This window comes from Salvelinus fontinalis, chromosome 7 (genome assembly GCF_029448725.1).
Source record: "Salvelinus fontinalis isolate EN_2023a chromosome 7, ASM2944872v1, whole genome shotgun sequence".
NCBI lineage: Eukaryota > Metazoa > Chordata > Actinopteri > Salmoniformes > Salmonidae > Salvelinus > Salvelinus fontinalis.
This window is the reverse complement of record NC_074671.1, coordinates 9,232,599-9,255,837: the sequence shown is the minus strand read 5'-3', so window position 1 is coordinate 9,255,837 and position 23,239 is coordinate 9,232,599. Positions and strand designations below refer to the sequence as shown.

General features: G+C 47.7%; 1 protein-coding gene across 1 annotated transcript in view; it reads left to right on the top strand.

Annotated features, from left to right (window-relative positions):
* Positions 1–23,239, top strand: part of LOC129858891 (guanine nucleotide exchange factor VAV3-like) — a 160,203-nt gene that overhangs the window by 107,417 nt on the left and 29,547 nt on the right. The window contains exons 11-15 of the mRNA XM_055928128.1: positions 1,749–1,817; positions 6,244–6,330; positions 6,424–6,509; positions 7,862–7,994; positions 13,734–13,843. Of these exons, the coding sequence (XP_055784103.1) occupies positions 1,749–1,817; positions 6,244–6,330; positions 6,424–6,509; positions 7,862–7,994; positions 13,734–13,843 (485 nt within the window). The remainder of the gene's footprint in view (positions 1–1,748; positions 1,818–6,243; positions 6,331–6,423; positions 6,510–7,861; positions 7,995–13,733; positions 13,844–23,239) is intronic.

Below are 23,239 nucleotides of genomic sequence, written 5' to 3'. Positions count from 1 at the left end.
TGTTTGGGTACCTTGGCGAAGCCAATTTCTGATATCTGACAGTTTAGCTGGTTCGTGCTAGCTAAATAGGCAAAGGCTTAACACTAACGTTCAACGGTAAATTTGACCCCGCCCTTTTAAAATCAAAATCTAATTTTACAGACTGAGGCATATCACATTATTCAAATCAAATCAAACTTTATTTATACAGCACATTTCAGCCATGAAATGCATCACAATGTCCTAAACAGGAAAGCACAAATAAAAAAACAATGAAAATAAAAGCTAAAATATTTACTACACAACAAACAAAAGAATGACACAAACGGAAGAACTCAAACTAAGGAAATGCAAAGCTTAAAAGACATGTTTTAATATATCAATTAAATATGTTTCGGCCCCCCTCAGGTTCTCAGGCTGGGAACATAATAACTAAAGGCTGCCTCTCCATGCCTCTTGGTCCTAGGCTTTGGGATAGTTAAAAAGCCAGTGCCAGAGGACCTGAGGGACCGACTTGGTACATAACTTAAAAGTATGTCTGACATGTATCGGGGTTGAAAAATGGTGGATTGATTTAAAAACCAATAGAAGAATCTTAAAATTAATTCTAAAACTCACAGGCAACCAGTGCAGGGACTTTAAAACCGGTGTAATGTGTGCTCTCCGTCTGGTCTTGGTCAGTACCCGTGCTGCAGCATTCTGTATGTTTTTCAGTTGACCAATGGCTTTCTTGCGTAGACCAGGTTTTTACCCGGTATTTTATATATTTATTGCCTGTTTTTTTGCCCATGCGGCTAGATTCTGTCTCTGTGCTTTGACTCCAACAATAAGTACCTCGGTCTCGTCTTGATTTAGCTGGAGGAAGTTGTGAGCCATTCAAGTATTTAAATCACTAATACAGTCTATTCATTTATCCGTGGAGCTAAAATCCTCTGGTGACACAGAAATGTAAAGTTGTGTATCATCTGCGTAGCAATGAAAATCAATGCCAATGGGGGTAACATATATAAACTAAACTGAACAGTACAGTACAGTATTCACTTAGCCTACTACAAATACGTGTTTCTCCTGCTTTTTATGGAGGCCCGGAGGAGTCATACCTAAGCAGTGGCTTACTATAGCCCCCCTACACATTCCGCGACAAGCTCTGTCCATTGTGCTGGCACAGTGCAGTGGAGAGGAGATTCAGATTTTGCGCCAACCTGTCACTCAATCATTTTTTAAAAACTTTTTAGGCAATTTTTTTATAAGGACATTAAACTAAAACTGAAGGAGCACAACTTTCAACTGATGGGGCTAAGCCCCCTTTTGCCCACTTGTGGAGCCGGGCCCCATTAGCAATCACTTTGTTTGGTTGTCCTTGTTTATTTCTCTATTTCTGACCTATTAAATGAGAAGAAACATCTCATAAATGTCAAACAACCCAACATCACCTGATAAACGCAGCACATTTATAGCGTGGTAGAACCTTGGTTCACACTGTGTGTCTATGATCTTGATCTGTAGCTGAACTGTCAGGTAGAGAGAGAGAAGAGAGAATGCCTACTGCCTAACCATCAGCTCTGTTTTGCTCACTCCTGTCTGGGCTTCTGTCTGGGCTTCTGTCTGGGCTTCTGTCTGGGCTTCTGTCTGGGCTTCTGTCTGGGCTTCTCTCAGGACTCCTGTCACGGCTCTGTGTGGCTAATTAGCTAGCTGGTGAAAACAGAGAATAAAGACTGTCTGAAGACTAGCCACTCACTTTGTGTTCTTGTGTTTTGATCCAATTACAGGAATTAGTGAAACACACTCACGACGCGGCTGACAAGAGCAATTTGCGGCTGGCGCTGGATGCCATGAAGGTATGAGTTGTTATTCTACTCACCTGAACCGCACACACACACACACACACACACACACACACACACACACACACACACACACACACACACACACACACACACACACACACACACACACACACACACACACACACACACACACACACACACACACACACACAGTTATGTATGTATTACTGTATATGATTAGTTATGTATTACTGTGTATAGTTAGTTATGTATGTATTAGTGTATACAGTTAGTTATGTATGTATTACTGTATATAGTTAGTTATGTATGTATTACTGTATATGGTTAGTTATGTATTACTGTATATAGTCAGTTATATATGTATTACTATATGTTATGTATGTATTACTGTATATAGTCAGTTATGCATTACTGTATATAGTTAGTTATGTATGCATTATTGTATATAGTCAGTTATATATGTATTACTGCATATAGTTAGCTATGCATGTATTTCTGTAGTTATGTATGTATTACAGTATATAGTTAGATATGTATATATTACTGTATATAGTTAGTTATGTATTACTATATATAGTCAGTTATGTATGTATTACTGTATATAATTAGTTATGTATGTATTACTGTATGTATTACTGTAGTTATGTATGTTTTACTGTAGTGATGTATGTATTACAGGATTTTTTAAAACTATATTTAACTAGGCAAGTCTTATTTTCAATGACGGCCTATGAACAGTTGAGGGCAGAATGACACATTTTTACCTTGTCAGCTCGGGGATTCGATCTTGCAACCTTTCGGTTATTAGTCCAACGCTCTAACCACTAGGCTACCTGCCGCCCCAGGTAGCAGGAAAGAACAGGTAGCAGGAAAGAACAGGTAGCAGGAAAGAACAGGTAGCAGGAAAGAACAGGTAGCAGGAAAGAACAGGTAGCAGGAAAGAACAGGTAGCTGGAAGGAACAGGTAGCAGGAAAGAACAGGAAGCAGGAAAGCACAGGTAGCATGAAAGAACAGGTAGCAGGAAAGAACAGGTAGCAGGAAGGAACAGGTAGCTGGAAGGAACAGGTAGCAGGAAAGAACAGGTAGAAGGAAAGAACAGGAAGCAGGAAAGAACAGGTAGCAGGAAAGAACAGGAAGCAGGAAAGAACAGGTAGCAGGAAAGAACAGGTAGCAGGAAAGAACAGGAAGCAGGAAAGAGCAGGTAGCAGGAAAGAACAGGAAGCATGAAAGAACAGGTAGCAGGAAAGAACAGGTAGCAGGAAAGAACAGGTAGCAGGAAAGAACAGGTAGCAGGAAATAACAGGTAGCAGGAAAGAACAGGTAGCAGGAAAGAACAGGTAGCAGGAAGGAACAGGTAGCAGGAAAGAACAGGTAGCAGGAAAGAACAGGTAGCAGGAAAGAACAGGTAGCAGGAAGGAACAGGTAGCAGGAAAGAACAGGTAGCAGGAAAGAATAGGTAGCTGGAAAGAACAGGTAGCAGGAAGGAACAGGTAGCAGGAAGGAACAGGTAGCAGGAAGGAACAGGTAGCAGGAAAGAACAGGTAGCAGGAAAGAACAGGTAGCAGGTAAGAACAGGTAGCAGGAAAGAACAGGTAGCAGGAAAGAAGAGGAAGTGCGTCTCGTCAGGGATAAAAGTGCACATTTACTCTGAGGTGTCTGCAATGATTTCAGTTAGCTAAAGTATCCACTTGACATTGATTGGGGGTATCAAGCTAATGTGGTTAATATTCCTGGAGTGTTTCTTTGCATCAGGTGGTACGTTGCGACAGCAGCGAGGTGGTTTTCAGTGCTGAGCATCTCAGGCCTGAAGATAGATGGGGTTTTAAACAGAGCTACTTGAATCACACTCACTCTGTGTTGAGAGGAAGATTTACACAATTTTCTCCGGCAAAGTCATTCATCATGTTGCTCAGAGAGAGAGAGAGAGAAGTCCTCTAGAAAAAATGTTGACCTTGCAGGGGGGTAGGATTTACATCATAATAATATTGCTCGACTCTAGTACAGAACTAATGAAAGAAACTGTAACCTATTACCTAGGCTACTGTATGGAAGAGCATTACAAAACACTCATATAGTCTGTCATAATGCACCCATCTGTAATGTACAGTCTGTCATAATGCACCCATCTGGAATGTATAGTCTGTCATAATGCACCCATCTGTAATGTACAGTCTGTCAAAATGCACCCCTCTGTAATGTACAGTCTGTCATAATGCACCCATCTGGAATGTATAGTCTGTCATAATGCACCCATCTGTAATGTACAGTCTGTCAAAATGCACCCCTCTGTAATGTACAGTCTGTCATAATGCACCCATCTGGAATGTATAGTCTGTCATAATGCACCCATCTGGAATGTACAGTCTGTCATAATGCACCCATCTGGAATGTATAGTCTGTCATAATGCACCCATCTGGAATGTACAGTCTGTCATAATGCACCCATCTGTAATGTACAGTCTGTCATAATGCACCGATCTGGAATGTACAGTCTGTCATAATGCACCCATCTGGAATGTACAGTCTGTCAAAATGCACCCATCTGGAATGTACAGTCGGTCAAAATGCACCTATCTGGAATGTATAGTCGGTCATAATGCACCCATCTGGAATGTATAGTCTGTCATAATGCACCCATCTGTAATGTACAGTCTGTCATAATGCACCCATCTGGAATGTATAGTCTGTCATAATGCACACATCTGGAATGTACAGTCTGTCATAATGCACACATCTGGAATGTATAGTCTGTCATAATGCACACATCTGGAATGTACAGTCTGTCATAATGCACACATCTGGAATGTATAGTCTGTCATAATGCACACATCTGGAATGTATAGTCTGTCATAATGCACACATCTGGAATGTACAGTCTGTCATAATGCACCCATCTGGAATGTATAGTCTGTCATAATGCACCCATCTGGAATGTACAGTCTGTCATAATGAACCCATCTGGAATGTATAGTCTGTCATAATGCACACATCTGGAATGTACAGTCTGTCATAATGCACCCATCTGTAATGTACAGTCTGTCATAATGCACCCATCTGGAATGTACAGTCGGTCAAAATGCACCCATCTGGAATGTAAAGTCTGTCATAATGCACCCATCTGTAATGTACAGTCTGTCATAATGCACCCATCTGGAATGTACAGTCTGTCAAAATGCACCCATCTGGAATGTACAGTCTGTCAAAATGCACCCATCTGGAATGTACAGTCAGTCAAAATGCACCCATCTGTAATGTACAGTCTGTCAAAATGCACCCATCTGTAATGTACAGTCTGTCATAATGCACCCATCTGGAATGTACAGTCTGTCATAATGCACCCATCTGGAATGTACAGTCTGTCATAATGCACCCATCTGTAATGTATAGTCTGTCATAATGCACCCATCTGTAATGTACAGTCTGTCATAATGCACCGATCTGGAATGTACAGTCTGTCATAATGCACCCATCTGGAATGTACAGTCTGTCAAAATGCACCCATCTGGAATGTACAGTCGGTCAAAATGCACCTATCTGGAATGTATAGTCGGTCATAATGCACCCATCTGGAATGTATAGTCTGTCATAATGCACCCATCTGTAATGTACAGTCTGTCATAATGCACCCATCTGGAATGTATAGTCTGTCATAATGCACACATCTGGAATGTACAGTCTGTCATAATGCACACATCTGGAATGTATAGTCTGTCATAATGCACACATCTGGAATGTACAGTCTGTCATAATGCACACATCTGGAATGTATAGTCTGTCATAATGCACACATCTGGAATGTATAGTCTGTCATAATGCACACATCTGGAATGTACAGTCTGTCATAATGCACCCATCTGGAATGTATAGTCTGTCATAATGCACCCATCTGGAATGTACAGTCTGTCATAATGAACCCATCTGGAATGTATAGTCTGTCATAATGCACACATCTGGAATGTACAGTCTGTCATAATGCACCCATCTGTAATGTACAGTCTGTCATAATGCACCCATCTGGAATGTACAGTCGGTCAAAATGCACCCATCTGGAATGTAAAGTCTGTCATAATGCACCCATCTGTAATGTACAGTCTGTCATAATGCACCCATCTGGAATGTACAGTCTGTCAAAATGCACCCATCTGGAATGTACAGTCTGTCAAAATGCACCCATCTGGAATGTACAGTCAGTCAAAATGCACCCATCTGTAATGTACAGTCTGTCAAAATGCACCCATCTGTAATGTACAGTCTGTCATAATGCACCCATCTGGAATGTACAGTCTGTCATAATGCACCCATCTGGAATGTACAGTCTGTCATAATGCACCCATCTGTAATGTATAGTCTGTCATAATGCACCCATCTGTAATGTACAGTCTGTCAAAATGCACCCATCTGGAATGTCACCTCTTTATGTTTGTTGTTTTGTCATCTCTGTGTTGTTTACTGTAGGACCTGGCCCAGTACATCAATGAAGTGAAGAGAGACAACGAAACCCTGAGAGACATAGCCCAGTATCAGAAATCCATTGAAAACCTTGTAAGCAATTCATCTTGATAAGAAAGCCATTGTGAAGGATAGCTTGGGTTCTGAGTGTGACCTCTGTCTTTCCTTCCCTCCCCCCCTTTTCAGAATCAGTCTCTTAGTGTGTATGGCAGACCAAAAGGAGATGGAGAGGTACGCTTCGCCTCAGGCGACAAACGTGCCAAACAGGACCGGTGAGATGTCTGTCTGGTCTGGTCTGGTCTGGTCTGGTCTGTGTGTGTGTGTGTGTGTGTGTGTGTGTGTGTGTGTGTGTGTGTGTGTGTGTGTGTGTGTGTGTGTCTGTGTCTGTGTCTGTGTCTGTGTCTGTGTCTGTGTCTGTGTCTGTGTCTGTGTGTGTGTGTGTGTGTGTGTGTGTGTGTGTGTGTGTGTGTGTGTGTCTGGTCTGTCTGTGTGTGTGTGTGCGTGCGTGCGTGTGTGTGCTACATTGCATCTGCTGCTCATAATGCTTTGTGAAGGCAGTTATAAATGTTCATGACAAACTTTTCTAGAGCATAATCATTTGTTCTTAACTGCCCTGCCTATTTAAATATATTTAAAACAATAACTCATCGGCCATTAGAAATGCTCTGATAATAGCGTTGTGAAGAGGGTTACCATGGGAACCAAATGCTCTGATAATAGCGTTGTGAAGAGGGTTACCATGGGAACCAAATGCCCTGATAATAGCGTTGTGAAGAGGGTTACCATGGGAACCAAATGCCCTGATAATAGCGTTGTGAATAGGGTTACCCTGGGAACCAAATGCTCTGATAATAGCATTGTGAAGAGGGTTACTATGGGAACCAATTGCTCTGATAATATCGTTGTGAAAAGGGTTACCATGGGAACCATTTGCTCCGATAATATCGTTGTGAATAGGGTTACCATGGGAACCAATTGCTCTGATAATATCGTTGTGAAGATGGTTACCATGGGAACCAAATGGTCTTCTTTCTGTCTCCAGCTCAATGATTAGAAATCAGAGGTTGTTTTATTTGTTCCCACCTCGCTAGAACCCAATGTAAAGCCTGTTGCTGGAAACATCGGTGTCTTCTCTGACCATGACCTGAACCTCGAGCTGCATGTAAAGCAGGTTGCCCGGTCCTACTTTTATCATCTAACTAAAATAGCTAAAGTCAAGTCTTTAATTTGAATCAATGATCAGGGCTTGTAGATTCAGGGCCTCTTTTTAAATCCCAGCTGAAGACACACTTTCATAAAGACGCTTTTTAATGTATGAGGTTCAATGTATGATTTTAATTCGCTGTGTTGTTTCATTCTCCTCCCTCCTGGTTTAGTTTTTTGTTAGTACTTTTCTTTTATTATTTTGTGACGTGAAGCTCTTTGTTACATGTATTGAAAAGCACCACACAAAGAAAATTATTATTAATATTATTAATATTAATTATCTCATCTGACGAAGACTGTGAAGAGGAAACGTTGTGTATTTGGGGGAAGGGGAATAAAGCACTGTGAAATAGTCCTGTCAACAACAACAACAACAACAACAAAATGTTTCTACCTCTGTGTTATTTTCCCCTGACAGGCACATCTTCCTGTTCGATGCTGCTGTCATCGTCTGTAAGAGGAGAGGAGACAACTACGAGATGAAGGAGGTGATCACCCTGCATCACTTCAAGATCACTAACAACCCCACGTCAGACAAGGAGACCAGAAAGGTATGTGCGTGTGTGTGTGTGTGTGTGTGTATTCATGACGGAGTGCACATAATACAATTATGGCTTTTATCATTCTTCAATTATTCCCGCTTTAATTATTATGTTGACTTTAAGGGATGTGTTTGCTGCAGCTCAGACGGTACTGTACAGAAGGGTACGTGCTAAACTTTTATTTAGTCATGTAACTTTTAGGAGGTGTTTCACTAAAAGTGACTCAGACACGTAATTCAGATTGCCACGTTGATTCATTAGATAATTGTGTTGGTTTGAAGGATGGAACAGCTTGCCTTTTTCTCCAGATGGTGTTTTTATTAAACATCTCCTTGTGCCTGATGGTACGAACACAAACAAATAAACACACACACACACACACACACACACACACACACACACACACACACACACACACACACACACACACACACACACACACACACACACACACACACACACACACACACACACACACACACACACACACACACACACAGCAACAACAAGCACCTGATGTATAATATCCACCGTTCTGGTTAATGATACATTGTAGAATTGCTTGCCGGGGATAATCATCATTTTGGCTTATTATAATAGCTCTCATTTGTTAAAAAAGAAAACAATATTTATAAAATCTCAACAACGTGCATCGTTCCTGTTACTCTAAAAGACCATCAGCAACGTGCATCGTTCCTGTTACTCTAAAAGACCATCAGCAACAACGTGCATCGTTCCTGTTACTCTAAAAGACCATCAGCAACAACGTGCATCGTTCCTGTTACTCTAAAAGACCATCAGCAGTGTGCATCGTTCCTGTTACTCTAAAAGACCATCAGCAACGTGCATCGTTCCTGTTACTCTAAAAGACCATCAGCAACAACGTGCATCGTTCCTGTTACTTTAAAAGACCATCAGCAACAACGTGCATCGTTCCTGTTACTCTAAAAGACCATCAGCAACAACGTGCATCGTTCCTGTTACTCTAAAAGACCATCAGCAACGTGCATCGTTCCTGTTACTTTAAAAGACCATCAGCAACAACGTGCATCGTTCCTGTTACTCTAAAAGACCATCAGCAACGTGCATCGTTCCTGTTACTCTAAAAGACCATCAGCAACAACGTGCATCGTTCCTGTTACTCTAAAAGACCATCAGCAACAACGTGCATCGTTCCTGTTACTCTAAAAGACCATCAGCAGTGTGCATCGTTCCTGTTACTCTAAAAGACCATCAGCAGTGTGCATCGTTCCTGTTACTCTAAAAGACCATCAGCATCGTGCATCGTTCCTGTTACTTTAAAAGACCATCAGCAACAACGTGCATCGTTCCTTTTACTCTAAAAGACCATCAGCAACGTGCATCGTTCCTGTTACTTTAAAAGACCATCAGCAACAACGTGTGTCGTTCCTGTTACTCTAAAAGACCATCAGCAGTGTGCATCGTTCCTGTTACTCTAAAAGACCATCAGCAGTGTGCATCGTTCCTGTTACTCTAAAAGACCATCAGCAGTGTGCATCGTTCCTGTTACTCTAAAAGACCATCAGCAACGTGCATCGTTCCTGTTACTTTAAAAGACCATCAGCGACAACGTGTGTCGTTCCTGTTACTCTAAAAGACCATCAGCAACGTGCATCGTTCCTGTTACTCTAAAAGACCATCAGCAGTGTGCATCGTTCCTGTTACTCTAAAAGACCATCAGCAACGTGCATCGTTCCTGTTACTCTAAAAGACCATCAGCAACAACGTGCATCGTTCCTGTTACTCTAAAAGACCATCAGCAACGTGCATCGTTCCTGTTACTCTAAAAGACCATCAGCAACAACGTGCATCGTTCCTGTTACTCTAAAAGACCATCAGCAACAACGTGTGTCGTTCCTGTTACTCTAAAAGACCATCAGCAACAACGTGCATTGTTCCTGTTACTCTAAAAGACCATCAGCAGTGTGCATCGTTCCTGTTACTCTAAAAGACCATCAGCAGTGTGCATCGTTCCTGTTACTCTAAAAGACCATCAGCAACGTGCATCGTTCCTGTTACTTTAAAAGACCATCAGCAACAACGTGCATCGTTCCTGTTACTCTAAAAGACCATCAGCAACGTGCATCGTTCCTGTTACTCTAAAAGACCATCAGCAGTGTGCATCGTTCCTGTTACTCTAAAAGACCATCAGCATCGTGCATCGTTCCTGTTACTTTAAAAGACCATCAGCAACAACGTGCATCGTTCCTTTTACTCTAAAAGACCATCAGCAACGTGCATCGTTCCTGTTACTTTAAAAGACCATCAGCAACAACGTGTGTCGTTCCTGTTACTCTAAAAGACCATCAGCAGTGTGCATCGTTCCTGTTACTCTAAAAGACCATCAGCAGTGTGCATCGTTCCTGTTACTCTAAAAGACCATCAGCAGTGTGCATCGTTCCTGTTACTCTAAAAGACCATCAGCAGTGTGCATCGTTCCTGTTACTCTAAAAGACCATCAGCAACGTGCATCGTTCCTGTTACTTTAAAAGACCATCAGCAACAACGTGTGTCGTTCCTGTTACTCTAAAAGACCATCAGCAACGTGCATCGTTCCTGTTACTCTAAAAGACCATCAGCAGTGTGCATCGTTCCTGTTACTCTAAAAGACCATCAGCAACGTGCATCGTTCCTGTTACTCTAAAAGACCATCAGCAACAACGTGCATCGTTCCTGTTACTCTAAAAGACCATCAGCAACGTGCATCGTTCCTGTTACTCTAAAAGACCATCAGCAACAACGTGCATCGTTCCTGTTACTCTAAAAGACCATCAGCAACAACGTGTGTCGTTCCTGTTACTCTAAAAGACCATCAGCAACAACGTGCATTGTTCCTGTTACTCTAAAAGACCATCAGCAGTGTGCATCGTTCCTGTTACTCTAAAAGACCATCAGCAGTGTGCATCGTTCCTGTTACTCTAAAAGACCATCAGCAACGTGCATCGCTCCTGTTACTTTAAAAGACCATCAGCAACAACGTGTGTCGTTCCTGTTACTCTAAAAGACCATCAGCAACGTGCATCGTTCCTGTTACTCTAAAATACCATCAGCAGTGTGCATCGTTCCTGTTACTCTAAAAGACCATCAGCAACGTGCATCGTTCCTGTTACTCTAAAAGACCATCAGCAGTGTGCATTGTTCCTGTTACTCTAAAAGACCATCAGCAACGTGCATCGTTCCTGTTACTCTAAAAGACCATCAGCAACAACGTGCATCGTTCCTGTTACTCTAAAAGACCATCAGCAACGTGCATCGTTCCTGTTACTCTAAAAGACCATCAGCAACAACGTGCATCGTTCCTGTTACTCTAAAAGACCATCAGCAACAACGTGTGTCGTTCCTGTTACTCTAAAAGACCATCAGCAACAACGTGCATTGTTCCTGTTACTCTAAAAGACCATCAGCAACGTGCATCGTTCCTGTTACTCTAAAAGACCATCAGCATCGTGCATCGTTCCTCTTACTCTAAAAGACCATCAGCAGCAGTGTGCATCGTTCCTGTTACTCTAAAAGACCATCAGCAACGTGCATCGTTCCTGTTACTCTAAAAGACAACCCATTGTCTATCCTATAAGTCTAGAGACCTACTCATCCAGATAAAGTCTGTTTTCATTGTTTTAGAAGCACAGCTTGTAGGTACATGTAGGCTACAGCTTCCCTGTGCACTGAGCAGTGCAGTACAGGCAGGCTACAGCTTCCCTGAGCACTGAGCAGTACATCACAGGTAGGCTACAGCTTCCCTGTGCACTGAGCAGTGCAGTACAGGTAGGCTACAGCTTCCCCGTGCACTGAGCAGTACAGTACAGGCAGGCTACAGCTTCCCTGTGCACTGAGCAGTGCAGTACAGGTAGGCTACAGCTTCCCTGTGCACTGAGCAGTACAGTACAGGTAGGCTACAGCTTCCCTGTGCACTGAGCAGTACAGTACAGGTAGGCTACAGCTTCCCTGTGCACTAAGCAGTACAGTACAGGTAGGCTACAGCTTCCCTGTGCACTGAGCAGTACAGTACAGGTAGGCTACAGCTTCCCTGTGCACTGAGCAGTACAGTACAGGCAGGCTACAGCTTCCCTGTGCACTGAGCAGTGCAGTACAGGTAGGCTACAGCTTCCCTGTGCACTGAGCAGTACAGTACAGGTAGGCTACAGCTTGCCTGTGCACTGAGCAGTACAGTACAGGTAGGCTACAGCTTCCCTGTGCACTTAGCAGTACAGTACAGGTAGGCTACAGCTTCCCTGTGCACTGAGCAGTACAGTACAGGTAGACTACAGCTTCCCTGTGCACTGAGCAGTACAGTACAGGCAGGCTACAGCTTCCCTGAGCACTGAGCAGTACAGGTAGACTACAGCTTCCCTGTGCACTGAGCAGTACAGTACAGGTAGACTACAGCTTCCCTGTGCACTGAGCAGTACAGTACAGGTAGACTACAGCTTCCCTGTGCACTGAGCAGTACAGTACAGGCAGGCTACAGCTTCCCTGTGCACTGAGCAGTACAGTACAGGCAGGCTACAGCTTCCCTGAGCACTGAGCAGTACAGGTAGACTACAGCTTCCCTGTGCACTGAGCAGTACAGTACAGGTAGACTACAGCTTCCCTGAGCACTGAGCAGTACAGTACAGGTAGGCTACAGAGGCCTATTACAGCCGAACACACAATAGTACCACTTGTTTATTGTGCCGACATTTGGGTCAGAGTTACATTTTTCAAGACAGCTTCCTCTCTGTGTATTAACAAGGAGAGGTGGTTGTAGCAGGTTGTTATCGCGGAGGCTGGAGTAATGGCTAGTCTTTGAAGTGGCTAATCGTTAGTGATTAAGTCCTGAAGTGTCTTGTCCACCTCGTTGTCTGGGGCTACATGGACACCTGGCCAGGAGAACTCTATCTCTTTCTCTCTCAATTCATTTTCAATTGAAAGGCTTTATTAGCATGGTAAACATATGTTAACAGCCAAATGCAAGTGAAACAGATAATAAACAAAAGTGAAATAAAAAATACAAATTAACAGTAAACATTACAGTCACAAAACGTCCAAAAGAATAAAGACATTTCAAATGTCTCTCTCTCTCTTTCTCTTTGTCCTCTCTCCCTGTCCTCTCTCTCTCTGTTCTCTCCCTGTCCTCCCTCTCTCTCTGTCCTCTCTCGCTCTGTCCTCTTTCTCTGTCCTCTCTCTCTCGGTCCTCTCTCCCTGTCCTCTCTCTCTGTTCTCTCTCTGTCCTCCCTCTCTCTCTGTCCTCTCTCTCTCCCTGTCCTCTCTCTCTCTCTGTCCTCTCTCGCTCTGTCCTCTCTCTCGGTCCTCTCTCCCTGTCCTCTCTCTCTCTGTTATCTCTCTGTCCTCCCTCTCTCTCTGTCCTCCCTCTCTCCCTGTCCTCTCTCTCTCTCTGTCCTCTCTCTCAGTCCTCTCTCTCTGTCCTCTCTCTCTCTGTTCTCTCTCTGTCCTCCCTCTCTCTCTGTCCTCCCTCTCTCCCTGTCCTCTCTCTCTCTCTGTCCTCTCTCTCTGTCCTCTCTCTGTTCTCTCTCTGTCCTCCCTCTCTCTCTGTCCTCCCTTTCTCCCTGTGTTCTCTCTCTCTCTCAGGCCTCTCTCTCGGTCCTCTCTCTCTGTCCTCTCTCTCTCTACCCCTGTGTACCCCACCCTCTCTCTTTCTATGTTCACTCTCCTCTTCTACCTCTCTATGACCCCCTCTATCAACCGCTCTGTCTCTTTCTAGTTGACATTCTCATCCCTCTGTTGTAGTGGTCCTATGGGCTCTACCTGGCACACAACCAGGGGCAGAGCGGCTTCGAGTTCTTCTTCAAGACCAAGGAGCTGAGGAAGAAGTGGCTGGAGCAGTTTGGCATGGCCATGTGAGTGTTCTGTCCCATGTCTCACCTCTGTCTCACTCCTGCAGCGGTGTGAGTGTTCTGTCCCATGTCTCACCTCTGTCTCACTCCTGCAGCGGTGTGAGTGTTCTGTCCCATGTCTCACCTCTGTCTCACTCCTGCAGCGGTGGGAGTGTTCTGTCCCATGTCTCACCTCTGTCTCACTCCTGCAGCGGTGTGAGTGTTCTGTCCCATGTCTCACCTCTGTCTCACTCCTGCAGCGGTGTGAGTGTTCTGTCCCATGTCTCACCTCTGTCTCACTCCTGCAGCGGTGGGAGTGTTCTGTCCCATGTCTCACCTCTGTCTCACTCCTGCAGCGGTGGGAGTGTTCTGTCCCATGTCTCACCTCTGTCTCACTCCTGCAGCGGTGTGAGTGTTCTGTGAGAGAGACATATAGTTTGTGTCTTCTACTGTCTGGTCAGAGCATGATTAATGACTGTCACAGTACTGACGTGTCACTCTTCAGGTCTGTACAGAACGTGATTCATGACCGTCACAGTACGGACGTGTCACTATTCAGGTCTGTACAGAACATGATTCATGACCGTCACAGTACGGACGTGTCACTATTCAGGTCTGTACAGAACATGATTCATGACCGTCACAGTACGGACGTGTCACTCTTCAGGTCTGTACAGAACGTGATTAATGACCGTCACAGTACTGATGTGTCACTCTTCAGGTCTGTACAGAAGGTGATTCATGACCGTCACAGTACGGACGTGTCACTATTCAGGTCTGTACAAAACGTGATTAATGACCGTCACAGTACTGACGTGTCACTCTTCAGGTCTGTACAGAACGTGATTAATGACCGTCACAGTACTGACGTGTCACTCTTCAGGTCTGTACAGAACGTGATTCATGACCGTCACAGTACGGACGTGTCACTATTCAGGTCTGTACAAAACGTGATTAATGACCGTCACAGTACTGACGTGTCACTCTTCAGGTCTGTACAGAATGTGATTAATGACCGTCACAGTACGGACGTGTCACTCTTCAGGTCTGTACAGAACGTGATTCATGACCGTCACAGTACGGACGTGTCACTATTCAGGTCTGTACAGAACATGATTCATGACCGTCACAGTACGGACGTGTCACTATTCAGGTCTGTACAGAACATGATTCATGACCGTCACAGTACTGATGTGTCACTCTTCAGGTCTGTACAGAACGTGATTCATGACCGTCACAGTACGGACGTGTCACTATTCAGGTCTGTACAAAACGTGATTAATGACCGTCACAGTACTGACGTGTCACTCTTCAGGTCTGTACAGAACGTGATTAATGACCGTCACAGTACTGATGTGTCACTCTTCAGGTCTGTACAGAATGTGATTAATGACCGTCACAGTACGGACGTGTCACTCTTCAGGTCTGTACAGAATGTGATTAATGACCGTCACAGTACGGACGTGTCACTATTCAGGTCTGTACAGACCATGATTCATGTATAACCTATGTAAATATAAAGGGGATGTATTACCTATGTAAATATAAAGGGGATGTATAAACTATTTACATATAAAGGGGATGTATAAACTATGTAAATATAAAGGGGATGTATAACCTATTTACATATAAAGGGGATGTATAAACTATTTACATGTAAAGGGGATGTATAAACTATTTACATATAAAGGGGATGTATAAACTATTTACATATAAAGGGGATGCTTACTGGATCAAATACATCACCGGTGACGTATCCTTGAATAAACCCCAGTGTATTAAATAACAGACTGGATCTCTGCAATAGGCTGGCGATCTAACAGTGGCTCTTACTCAGAATGACTTTTAACAAGTAGGCCATTGACTGAACTAAGTGCACAGTTGGCCATAGGACTATTGTCCCTGCCAAGTCCTATGTTGTCTCTTTCAGTCATATTGCTGGGGACTTCACTCCCACCTGTGTACTAACATGTACGTGTCATCAGCCAAACACAAACACACCTGGTAATGCTAGTGGGGGGACAGGGGGACTTGTCATACTGTACTTATTTTAGAGAAGAGGAGGATGAGGAGGAGGAGGAGATCAAAGGACCTGTTACTATTAGATGCTTTGTTGGCACTGATAACTGCATTTACAATCAGTTTACAGCAGGGGGTGGGGGGCAGCTGCTATAGCAACACACAGCATGGGTGGGGGGGCAGCTGTTATAGCAAAACACAGCAGGGGGTGGGGGGGGGGGGAGCTGCTATAGCAACACACAGCAGGGGGGGGGCAGCTGCTACAGCAACACACAGCGGGGGGTGGGGGCAGCTGCTATAGCAACACACAGCAGGGGGGGGGCAGCTGCTATAGCAACACACAGCGGGGGGTGGGGGCAGCTGCTATAGCAACACACAGCAGGGGGGGGGGGCAGCTGCTATAGCAACACACAGCAAGGGGGTGGGGGGGGGCAGCTGCTATAGCAACACACAGCAGGGGGGGGGGCAGCTGCTATAGCAACACACAGCGGGGGGTGGGGGCAGCTGCTATAGCAACACACAGCAGGGGGGGGGGCAGCTGCTATAGCAACACACAGCAAGGGGGTGGGGGGGGGGCAGCTGCTATAGCAACACACAGCGGGGGTGGGGGGGCAGCTGCTATAGCAACACACAGCAGGGGGTGGGGGGGGGGCAGCTGCTATAGCAACACACAGCAAGGGGTGGGGGGGCAGCTGCTATAGCAACACACAGCAGGGGGTGGGGGGGGGCAGCTGTTATAACAACACACAGCAAGGGGTGGGGGGGGACAGCTGCTATAGCAACACATAGCAGGGGGTGGGGGGGCAGCTGCTATAGCAACACACAGCGGGGGTGGGGGCAGCTGCTATAGCAACACACATCGGGGTTGGGGGCAGCTGCTATAGCAACACACAGCGGGGGGTGGGAGGGGGGGCAGCTGCTATAGCAACACACAGCAGGGGGTGGGTGGGCAGCTGCTATAGCAACACACAGCAGGGGGTGGGAGGGGGGGCAGCTGCTATAGCAACACACAGCAGGGGGTGGGGGGGCAGCTGCTATAGCAACACACAGCAAGGGGTGGGGGGCAGCTGCTATAACAACACACAGCAGGGGTGGGAGGGGGGGGGCAGCTATTATAACAACACACAGCAGGGGGTGGGAGGGGGGGCAGCTGCTATAACAACACACAGCAGGGGGTGGGAGGGGGGGCAGCTGCTATAGCAACACACAGCAGGGGGTGGGGGGCAGCTGCTATAGCAACACACAGCAGGGGGTGGGGGGGCAGCTGCTATAGCAACACACAGCAGGGGTGGAGGGGCAGCTGCTATAACAACACACAGCAAGGGGTGGGGGGGGGGGCAGCTGCTATAACAACACACAGCAAGGGGTGGGGGGGGCAGCTGCTATAGCAACACACAGGAGGGGGGGGGGCAGCTGCAATAGCAACACACAGCAAGGGGTGGGGGGGGCAGCTGCTATAGCAACACACAGCAGGGGGTGGGAGGGGCAGCTGCTATTGCAACACACAGCAGGGGGGGGGTGCAGCTGCTATAGCAACACACAGCAGGGGTGGAGGGGCAGCTGCTATTGCAACATACAGCAGGGAGTGGGGGGGGGGGGCAGCTGCTATAGCAACACACAGCAGGGAGTGGGGGGGGGGGCAGCTGCTATTGCAACACACAGCAGGGGGTGGGGGTGGCAGCTGCTATTGCAACACACAGCAAGGGGGGGGGGGGGGCAGCTGCTATAGCAACACACAGCAGGGAGTGGGGGGGGGCAGCTGCTATTGCAACACACAGCAGGGAGTGGGGGGGGCAGCTGCTATAGCAACACACAGCAAGGGGGGGGGCAGCTGCTATTGCAACACACAGCAGGGAGTGGGGGGGGGGCAGCTGCTATAGCAACACACATCGGGGGTGGGGGCAGCTGCTATAGCAACACACAGCGGGGGTGGGAGGGGGGGCAGCTGCTATAGCAACACACAGCAGGGGGTGGGTGGGCAGCTGCTGAAGCAACACACAGCAGGGGGTGGGAGGGGGGGCAGCTGCTATAGCAACACACAGCAGGGGGTGGGGGGGCAGCTGCTATAGCAACACACAGCAAGGGGTGGGGGGCAGCTGCTATAACAACACACAGCAGGGGTGGGAGGGGGGGGCAGCTGCTATAACAACACACAGCAGGGGGTGGGAGGGGGGGCAGCTGCTATAACAACACACAGCAGGGGGTGGGAGGGGGGGCAGCTGCTATAGCAACACACAGCAGGGGGTGGGGGGCAGCTGCTATAGCAACACACAGCAGGGGGTGGGGGGGCAGCTGCTATAGCAACACACAGCAGGGGTGGAGGGGCAGCTGCTATAACAACACACAGCAAGGGGTGGGGGGGGGGGCAGCTGCTATAACAACACACAGCAAGGGGTGGGGGGGGGCAGCTGCTATAGCAACACACAGGAGGGGGGGGGGGGGCAGCTGCTATAGCAACACACAGCAAGGGGTGGGGGGGGCAGCTGCTATAGCAACACACAGCAGGGGGTGGGAGGGGCAGCTGCTATTGCAACACACAGCAGGGGGGTGGGCAGCTGCTATAGCAACACACAGCAGGGGTGGAGGGGCAGCTGCTATTGCAACATACAGCAGGGAGTGGGGGGGGGGCAGCTGCTATAGCAACACACAGCAGGGAGTGGGGGGGGGGGGGGCAGCTGCTATTGCAACACACAGCAGGGGGTGGGGGTGGCAGCTGCTATTGCAACACACAGCAAGGGGTGGGGGGGGGCAGCTGCTATAGCAACACACAGCAGGGAGTGGGGGGGGCAGCTGCTATTGCAACACACAGCAGGGAGTGGGGGGGGGCAGCTGCTATAGCAACACACAGCAAGGGGGGGGGGGGCAGCTGCTATTGCAACACACAGCAGGGAGTGGGGGGGGGCAGCTGCTATTGCAACACACAGCAGGGGGTGGGGGTGGCAGCTGCTATAGCAACACACAGCAAGGGGTGGGGGGCAGCTGCTATAACAACACACAGCAAGGGGTGGGGGGGGGCAGCTGCTATAGCAACACACAGCAGGGGGTGGGGGGGGCAGCTGCTATTGCAACACAAAGCAGGGGGGTGGGGGGGCAGCTGCTATAGCAACACACAGCAAGGGGTGGGGGGCAGCTGCTATAACAACACACAGCAAGGGGTGGGGGGGGAAGCTGCTATAACAACGCACAGCAAGGGGTGGGGGGGCAGCTGCTATAGCAACACACAGCAGGGGGTGGGGGGGGGGCAGCTGCTATAGCAACACACAGCAAGGGGTGGGGGGGGGGGGGGCAGCTGCTATAGCAACACACAGCAGGGGGTGGGAGGGGCAGCTGCTATTGCAACACACAGAAGGGGGGGGGGGGGCAGCTGCTATAGCAACACACAGCAGGGGTGGAGGGGCAGCTGCTATTTCAACACACAGCAGGGAGTGGGGGGGGGGGGGCAGCTGCTATTGCAACACACAGCAGGGGGTGGGGGTGGCAGCTGCTATAGCAACACACAGCAAGAGGTGGGGGGCAGCTGCTATAACAACACACAGCAAGGGGTGGGGGGGGGGCAGCTGCTATAACAACACACAGCAAGGGGTGGGGGGGGGGGGGCAGCTGCTATAGCAACACACAGCAGGGGGTGGGGGGGGCAGCTGCTATTGCAACACAAAGAAGGGGGGTGGGGGGGCAGCTGCTATAGCAACACACAGCAAGGGGTGGGGGGCAGCTGCTATAACAACACACAGCAAGGGGTGGGGGGGGTGCAGCTGCTATAACAACACACAGCAAGGGGTGGGGGGGGGCAGCTGCTATAGCAACACACAGCAGGGGGTGGGGGGGGGGTCAGCTGCTATAGCAACACACAGCAAGGGGTGGGGGGGGGCAGCTGCTATAGCAACATACAGCAGGGGGTGGGGGGCAGCTGCTATAGCAACACACAGCAGGGGTGGGGGGGTGGGCAGCTGCTATTGCAACACACAGCAGGGGGTGTGGGGGGAAGCTGCTATAGCAACACACGGCAAGGGGTGGGGGGGGGCAGCTGCTATAGCAACACACAGCAGGGGGTGGGGGGGGGCAGCTGCTATTGCAACACACAGCAGGGGGTGGGAGGGGCAGCTGCTATTGCAAGACACAGCAGGGGGGGGGGGGGGGCAGCTGCTATAGCAACACACAGCAGGGGTGGAGGGGCAGCTGCTATTGCAACACACAGCAGGGAGTGGGGGGGGGGGGGGGCAGCTGCTATAGCAACACACAGCAGGGGGTGGGGGTGGCAGCTGCTATAGCAACACACAGCAAGAGGTGGGGGGCAGCTGCTATAACAACACACAGCAAGGAGTGGGGGGGGGGGCAGCTGCTATAACAACACACAGCAAGGGGTGGGGGGGGGGGCAGCTGCTATAGCAACACACAGCAGGGGGTGGGGGGGGCAGCTGCTATTGCAACACAAAGCAGGGGGGTGGGGGGGCAGCTGCTATAGCAACACACAGCAAGGGGTGGGGGGCAGCTGCTATAACAACACACAGCAAGGGGTGGGGGGGTGCAGCTGCTATAACAACACACAGCAGGGGTGGAGGGGCAGCTGCTATTGCAACACACAGCAGGGAGTGGGGGGGGGCAGCTGCTATAGCAACACACAGCAGGGGGTGGGGGTGGCAGCTGCTATAGCAACACACAGCAAGAGGTGGGGGGCAGCTGCTATAACAACACACAGCAAGGGGTGGGGGGGGGGCAGCTGCTATAACAACACACAGCAAGGGGTGGGGGGGGGCAGCTGCTATAGCAACACACAGCAGGGGGTGGGGGGGGCAGCTTCTATTGCAACACAAAGCAGGGGGGTGGGGGGGCAGCTGCTATAGCAACACACAGCAAGGGGTGGGGGGCAGCTGCTATAACAACACACAGCAAGGGGTGGGGGGGTGCAGCTGCTATAACAACACACAGCAAGGGGTGGGGGGGGGCAGCTGCTATAGCAACACACAGCAGGGGGTGGGGGGGGGGGGGGTCAGCTGCTATAGCAACACACAGCAAGGGGTGGGGGGGGGCAGCTGCTATAGCAACATACAGCAGGGGGTGGGGGGCAGCTGCTATAGCAACACACAGCAGGGGTGGGGGGGTGGGCAGCTGCTATTGCAACACACAGCAGGGGGTGGGGGGGGGAGCTGCTATAGCAACACACGGCAGGGGTTGGGGGGCAGCTGCTAAAGCAAAAAAGGCAGATTTAATTTTTTGGGGGTGGTTGGGGGGCTGTTCTGCACCCAGTGATTTTATGAGAGAGAGAGACTGAGAGTCACCCTACAAGAATCTGAAGTCAAATGTCTACTGTTTGCCGATGATCTGGTGCCTCTGTCCCCAACCAAGGAGGGCCTAAAGCAGCACTTAGATCTTCTGCACAGATTCTGTCAGACCTGGGCCCTGACAGACCTGGGCCCTGACAGACCTGGGCCCTGACAGACCTGGGCCCTGACAGACCTGGGCCCTGACAGACCTGGGCCCTGACAGACCTGGGCCCTGACAGACCTGGACCCTGACAGTAAATCTCAGTAAGACAAAAATAATGGTGTTCCAAACAAGGCTCAGTCGCCAGGACCACAAATACAAATTCCATTTGGACACCGTTCAAAGGTTTGGGGTCACTTAGAAATGTCCTTGTTTTTGAAAGAAAAGCACATTTTTTGTCCATTAAAATAACATCAAATTGTTGAGAAATACAGTGTAGACATTGTTAATGTTGTAAATTACTATTGAAGCTGGAAACGGCTGATTTTTAATGGAATATCTACATAGTCGTACAGAGGTCCATTATCAGCAACCATCACTCCTGTGTTCCAATAGCACGTTGTGTTAGCTAATCCAAGTTTATAATTTTAAAAGGCTAATTGATCATTAGAAAACCCTTTTGCAATGATGTTAGCACAGCTGAATAAGCTAATTTGCCTATGTAGATATTCCATTAAAAATCTTTCCAGCTACAAATATTTAAAACATTAACAATGACTACACTGTATTTCTGATCAATTTGATGTTATTTTAATGGACAAAAAATGTTGCTTTTCTTTCAAAAACAAGGACATTTCTAAGTGACCCTTGTAACGCTCGTTGGAAGAAGTGGACCAAGGTGCAGCGTGGTACGTGTTCATGCATCTTTATTAAATCCGAACTCCAAACAAAACAACAAAAGACCAACGAACGTCATGTCTTGAAGGCTACGCAGAGCTAACAAAAACACAGCATCCCACAACCTAAAGTGGCAAAACAGGCTGCCTAAGTATGGTTCCCAATCAGACACAATGATAGACAGCTGTCCCTGATTGAGAACCATACCCGGCCAAAACATAGAAACACAAAACCTAGAAATAAAGAACATAGAATGCCCACCCAAATCACACCCTGACCAAACCAAATAGAGACATAAAAAGGGTCTCTAAGGTCAGGGCGTGACAACCCCACACTTTTAAATGGTAGTGTATATACAGTTGAAGTCGGAAGTTTACATACACCTTAGCCAAATACATTTAAACTCAGTTTTTCTCAATTCCTGACATTTAATCCTAGTAAAAAATTCCCTGTCTTAGGTCAGTTAGGATCACCACTTTATTTTAAACATGTGAAATGTCAGAATAATAGTAGAGAGAATGATTTATTTGAGAATACATTTTTTTCATCACATTCCCAGTGGGTCAGAAGTTTACATACACTCAATCAGTATTTGGTAGCATTGCCTTTAAATTGTTGAACTTGTGTCAAACGTGTTGGGTAGCCTTCCACAAGCTTCCCACAATAAGTTAGGTTAATTTTGGCCCATTCCTCCTGACAGAGCTGGTGTAACTGAGTCAGGTTTGTAGGCCTCCTTGCTCGCACATGCGTTTTCCGTTCTACCCACAAATTTTCTCTGGGATTGAGGTCAGGGCTTTGTGATGGTCACTCCAATGCCTTGACTTTGTTGTCCTTAAGCCATTTTGCCACAACTTTGTAAGTATGCTTTGGGTCATTGTCCATTTGGAAGACCTATTTGCGACCAAGCTTTAACTTCCTGACTGATGTCTTGAGATGTTGCTTCAATATATCCACATAATTATCTTTCCTCATGATGCCATCTATTTTGTGAAGTGCACCAGTCCTTCCTGCAGCAAAGCACCCCCACAACATGATGTTGCCACCCCCATGCTTCACGGTTGGGGTTGTTTTCTTCGGCTTGTAAGCCTCCCCCTTTCTCCTCCAAACATAATGATGGTCATTATGGCCAAACAGTTCTATTTGTGTTTCATCAGACCAGAGGACATTTTTCCAAAAAGTACTATATTTGTCCCCATGTGCATTTTCAAACCGTAGTCTGGCTTTTTTTTAGCAGTTTTAGAGCTGTGGCTTTTTCCTTGCTGAGCGGCCTTTCAGGTTATGTCGAGGTAGGACTCGTTTTAA